General features: G+C 33.7%; 1 protein-coding gene across 1 annotated transcript in view; it reads right to left on the bottom strand.

Moving 5' to 3' along the window:
* Nucleotides 1–534: 534 nt before the first annotated feature.
* LOC106688513 (nose resistant to fluoxetine protein 6) overlaps nucleotides 535–6,302 on the bottom strand; it is a gene marked incomplete at both ends in the record, with an annotated part of 60,772 nt that continues 55,004 nt past the window's right edge. The window contains 4 exon segments of the mRNA XM_014433008.3: nucleotides 535–643; nucleotides 755–897; nucleotides 3,526–3,715; nucleotides 3,984–4,122. Coding sequence (XP_014288494.3) covers nucleotides 535–643; nucleotides 755–897; nucleotides 3,526–3,715; nucleotides 3,984–4,122 — 581 coding nt within the window.

Raw genomic sequence — 6,302 nt, 5'->3', positions numbered from 1 at the left:
TTATAGGTTTTTATAGTGCATGAATATGGGACAGTGGTCCCGAAACGTTGTACAATATCATGAATAAATAATAAAAAAGTAATAAATAATTCATTAAAAAATGGAAGTGATTAACCCCAAAATTTTTTTTAAAAAACGCACATTTTCATGGAGTAAATAATTCAATTGTTGCTTAGACTCCAATTTCAGTGGTGGATCGTGGAAAAAAATAGTGATGTCAGTGCTCCAGAAAAAATTTAGTTAGTTTTTTTTAAAATACAAATGTAGATATTTTTAATGAAAGAAACTAAACAAAAAATGAATTTTAAAAATCTTCTTTCTTTATCAATTTTTATGGCTAAATGCTCTGAACTATGTTGTAAATTTTTTATAAAAATGCTTTAAATATGAAATAGGGTTTCAGTCTTTCAAGATTATTTACCATTCTATTTCTCGTTCATTTTTTTGCAAGATCATTTCTAATTTTTTTTAGTGTTTAATTTACATTTGTATAATTTTAATTTACAATAATAATATTTTAAGAACAAAAATTACCTCTTCCAAAAATCATTTTTTCAATCTTCATCATGGGCGATTCGAGTAAGAGTGATAGGACACATGCAGCCATCAAGCTCATCATTAAATCTCCTAGGAATCGTTCGACCTAGAAAATAAGTAACATGGAAATTAAGTACATCTTTCTTTGTATGTTTTATTTTATTATTTTATGTTTTATATCCTTAGATGAGAATATTTGTGCTTTGAAGGAGCTTACTTGATCGAAATCTGAGTAATGTATAGACGATTTCACTCCACCTATTCCAGTGAGGATGACAGCGATGTGCGTGAGGTAGACACAATAGGTGAGTCTACCCAGAGGTATGAACGCCTTCCAAGACAGGATTGTGTTTATCGGTCCTGAAGAAAAAAAACAATGTTATATTTAAATTGTATTACTATTAATTGGAGTACAAAGGTTCAGATTTTTTTTTTTTTAATAATTTATTTATTGATATTTACAACTGTATACATATATACACATCAAGTAAATTTGCTGTAAGTGATATTATGACATGATAAAAACATGTGGAGAATCTATCCATTGATAGAACTCCAAAAACATTTCTAAAGGAGAAGATCTCGAGGCCATCTTCTTTTCAGACGTCTAGGAGAATTATTAGGTAGTGAAGGAGAAGCCAGGTTAGAAATGAGTTGGTTTGGGTGGTTGGGAAGTTTATTACGGAAGGATTGGTATCTGGTTCTGGCCAAATCGGCAACATAGGGGACATTGAGGTCCTGATGGATGATTTGATTTGTGACAAAGTAAGGAGAATTAAGGATTTTACGAAGGATTTTGGACTGTAAGGATTGGATTCGAGAGGAATTAGATGGTTTAGTGCAGCCCCATAGCTCAACTCCGTATGTCCAAATAGGCCTTATAATAGTCATGTAGATCAGTCTTTTGTAATGGATTGGAAGTTTGGACCGTTTGTCTAGTAAATGTTGTAATAGTCGGAATCGACGAGCAGTTTGCTGTCTTTTCAGTCTTGTATGAGGTTTCCATGTCAGTCTTTTGTCCAGATTTAATTGTCATATTTAAATTGTACTATTATTAATAACATTGTAGTACAATGGTTCAGATTTAAAGCCATAACATCGAAGAAGGAGGGTATATATTTTTATTTTAAGGAGAATAATTTTTATGATGATAATTTTAATTTTATGGTATAATAGCATAAAATACGGAGTGGTTAGCTCATTGGTAAGGTAATAGACTACGAACTCCAATGACCCGGGTTCGAATCCAGCTGGGAAATATAATTATCTGTCTCACTTTAGCCATTGAGTCAGCCCTGTGCGTTCGAGAGCCAACACATGAATTCATAAGGCTTTTCTTGACTCATTTTCTTTTAAAATAAAAAGAATATATTTCATCTTAATTCGTTATGTTTTCAAATTCTGTCATAGTTTTTATGTATCCATTTTTCATTAACAGTAAAATTTTGAGATGGTTAATTTTTTAAATGAAAGATAAAGAAACAGTTTTTAAGAACATGATTGATTTAAAAAAATATGCATTTAAGCCTTGTCTTTTTTTTCTCTCCCTTCTATCAATTTTATTATTTTAAACATTATATGAATACATATTATATACACAATACAAAGTAATCATATATATCCTTTCTTTACCTGAAGGGCATTTTGAGATAGGTTCTGGAATCCACTGTGTGCAGGGGAGCACTGTGGCACTTAAGCTCTGTCAAACTAATCCAATGGTTTTATCCTTATTGACTTAGTTTGATTCAATGAGGACAAAACCTAATTGATGTTCAAGTGCGCTAAATTTTATATTGTTATGCCGAGTTTAATCAAAATCGTCTAGCCATTTTTGAGAAAATCGAGAAAAAAATGTGTAATATCGATCCTATAAAGTGCCGCTTCTGATTAGAGTATTTTAACGAAAATTTGGTTTCACATCCCAGGCATACGTCTCTCTATCACACACACACACAATCAGATTATTTTGTCTTTGTTTGGCATCAGGGGACCTCAAAACGTGTATTTCCGTCAAGAAATCGATTTTGAAATTTTTCACCAAATTATAAGATATATAATATAATAAGTTTTTAAAAACATTGTTTTAATACAAGACTACATTAATTCGATATGTAAAATGCAACCTAATGCAGTTGGGTAGCACACCTATTGCAATCAAGTTTTTCTTTTTCTTGTGGCATATGTTGTTGGCCGACTTATAAGTTATGTTCGCACTACGAAGTGCTTCGTATATTTTTCCGTTATTGAAATGAAAGGTATGCTCAATCTGGGTTAGGGGTTCCTGAAGGATACATGAGGTTCTATGTATGAAGGTTAAATAATTAGTATATAAGAAGATGGTCAGGGTTGCGGTCAAAAGTGAAACAAAAATAGTTTACAACTATTTATTTTCCGACGTTTCGCCCCACTTTGCAGGGCTTCATCAGGGCTAAAAAGATACAAAATGATACTATGATAAGATACAATGATAGGAATAAAAATACAAAGATAAGATACAATGAAAAGAATAAAAAACAAGTAACAATGGGAAGAGTAAAAGTTTCATATGAAAATACGTAAAATATAAAGCTAATAAAGTACAGGAGATGTATATAAAACAAAAACAATATTACGTACATATTACAGTATTTTACGTATTTTTATATGAAACTTTTACTCTTGCCATTGTTACTTGTATTTTATTCTTTTCATTGTATCTTATCTTTGTATTTTTATTCTTATCATTGTATCATTTTGTATCTTTTTAGCCCTGATGAAGCCCTGTAAAGTGGGGCGAAACGTTGGAAAATAAATAGTTGTAAACTATTTTTGTTTCACTTTTGACCGCAACCCTGACCATCTTCTTATATATCAATTTTTACGGTCAACTATATATACATATATGTTAAATAATTAGGTTGCAATCATAATAATACGAGTAGTTTTTTGTCCCTATTTAATGAGGTTCGGTCATTTAAGATGTCTTAAGCCACTAAATATTTTCCTTACCTCCATAGCCAAGTATGCAGTTGAAGATGATCCAGACGAGACCCAATGACCAGAAGAACCTCTGGAACCCAATGAAGAATGCAGAATAAATTCGATCATAGTCTGAGTCCAACTGGTAGGTACTGTAACCGCCGAAAATAGAAAAGAGCATGAGGCCTCCGGTAATCAACCATCCGATTGTTCTGGCTATCTAGAAGATCGGGAAGGAAGCATAAATAAATGATTATTTTAAAAAAAATGTTAAAAAACGTCTGTCAATAACAATGATCAGTAAAGGAAGAAGATAGTTGACTGTATGAAGTAGATAGTAGAAAGATTAGGAGGAAGATAGTGCGGTAGTGGTCAATAAAGGTATCAAAATAGTAGAAGAAAACTATTTATTGTTAAACAATGTTCAATCTGACAGATCTGACATAGCTCTGACGAAAATTGTTTATTAAGATATTGTACAGACTTACCAAATTAGGTTCAAATTTTATCTTTCCCTTCTTGATCTTGTAGAATAGGTAACCTGCTCCAATCCCTAGCACGTAGCTTACTGTCTTGGTGTGGGTCGGAAGGTACAGTACTGCCATCTCTTTTGATGACTCCACTGGGCTGCAATGGTTGAAATAATTATAAATTTTCAAATTTATATATATATTATATATCCTAGGGCCGGTTATAATTGCCCCTTCTCACTTTCTTGTAGCAATAACATTTTTCAAAGCACTGAAAGTCCAAATTTATCTAAACCCACGCTTATCATTACAAATATACGACATAATTCTCTGCAATTACTAATTCAATTTCATAGGCATATTCTTTTCTATGTTAACCCATTATAGGACTCTGGCACACATGCAGTACCAGAACGAAATTCTTGAATTACAAAATTGTTCAAATAGTTTGATTGAGATGTAGCAGGATAACAGGACGAAAAATAAGTTTTGTCCTCCCTCACTACTGAGCTGGCAAATATAGAAACTTTGGTATAGTGCCTGTACCAGTATCCGTAGCAATAGTTAAATTTACTATAAAGTAGTTTATCTACGTAGGAGTAGTAGCTTTTATAATATTTTTAAAAAAAATATTGGAATAACGAGAAATTAATATTTTGTGAATTTATTTTGGAAAATATCATAAAATTATTACTCCTACGAAGATAAACATTACAAATTTCTTCATAGTATAGGGTTGGTAAATAAGTCCTTTCGGTTTTTTTGGGTGAAAGAAAACTAAGTACATTTTGTACATAATATTTATTTAAATTTACACTGTAATGTCCATTATTTTCGTTTACTTTACCCCATCTCTCCAGCAGCTGAATAATCCCATGTTCAAAGAATGTGTGTTGGTTTATTAGCGAAAAAAGTGATCAAGGTGACATCCTGTTAGTTTGCAAACCGTTTTCCACTTTTGGAATTTTGTAGAGACCGGAATAAGTGGTAATCACTAGAAGCAAGGTCCGGTTAATTGGGAAGATAGGGCAAAAGATCTCATCCAAAGTCTAACAATTTATTGTGGGTGACTAACGAAGTGTGGGGCCTAGCGTTTACATGATGGAAGGCGACACACTTTCGATTTGCCAATTCTGGACGTTTTCATCGAATCTATTCATCCAATTTTGTTAATTGTGAGCAGTATAGAGTGGAATCGATCGATAAACCTTGTGGCAACAGCTCATAAAAAACTTCACTCTTGAAATCCTATCTGAAAGCATTAGTTTCTTTGGGTGCAATCCCGCTTTAGATGTGGTTTCAGGTGGATCGTTGCTGGGTTTCCAAAATTATTTTCGCACCACACTATCGTAGACAATCCACTTTTCATCCCCTGTCACAATTATTTTAAGAAATGGACCGTTTTCTCGACGTTTCCGCAGTGAATTGTAAATGGAAATGCGTGCTGCAAAGTTTGCTTCGATCAGAGTGGGGGGCCCAAACATCAAGACTAGAGACGTAGCCGAGCTTCCGCAAATAATTTTCTACGCTTGTATGTGATACATCGTGAACCTCTGCAATGTCTCACACTGGATTTTGATCGACTATTGCCTTAACATTAATGGTTTAAATTTCTTGCGGGCGACCAGGTCGCGGGGCGTCGTTTATATCAACATTCCCTGCTCTAAACTTGGCAAATCACTTTTGGCACGTGCGCTCTGTTAAGCCATAGTCCCCATAGACCCCGGAAATTTTTTTATGTCCCTCTGCAACTCGCTTTCCTTTTTGAAGTAACAAAGCAAAATATACCTATATTGCACGATATTTCCGTCTATCTTCTCTGGATTCTGGATCACTAACACAGTACTGACCTAATCTTAACAAGTTTCAACAGACATAACAGTTAACTTATTACAAATAGGATAAACAATCCTCTGTTGGGATTGATTGCATCAGAAAAATGTGACTGTATTATAAACAAAACATGAATAAAAAAACCGAAATGACTTCGTCGTAAACCTACTGACTGCCCTAGAGTTTCATTTAACGATGTTACTCTAACCCCTGTCGAACAGATCCGCTACCTTGGACTACATTTGGACAAGCGATTAACCTGGAATCCTCACACGACTGAAAAGACAGGAAACTGCACGTCGATTTCGACTATTACAGCACTTACCAGACAAACGGTCTTAACTTCCAACACATTTCTAAAGACTGATCTACATGACTGTAATACGGCCAATCTGGACATATGGAGATGAGCTTTGGGGCTCCACTAAACCTTCGAATTCCTCTCGTATTCAATCCTTACAATCCAAAATCCTTCGTAAAATCCTCAATGCTCCTTACTTTGTC

This window comes from Halyomorpha halys, unplaced genomic scaffold (assembly GCF_000696795.3).
Source record: "Halyomorpha halys isolate HHAL.00 unplaced genomic scaffold, Hhal_1.1 Scaffold1145.1, whole genome shotgun sequence".
NCBI lineage: Eukaryota > Metazoa > Arthropoda > Insecta > Hemiptera > Pentatomidae > Halyomorpha > Halyomorpha halys.
The sequence above is the reverse complement of the archived record's forward strand: the minus strand, read 5'-3'. Positions and strand labels throughout refer to the sequence as shown.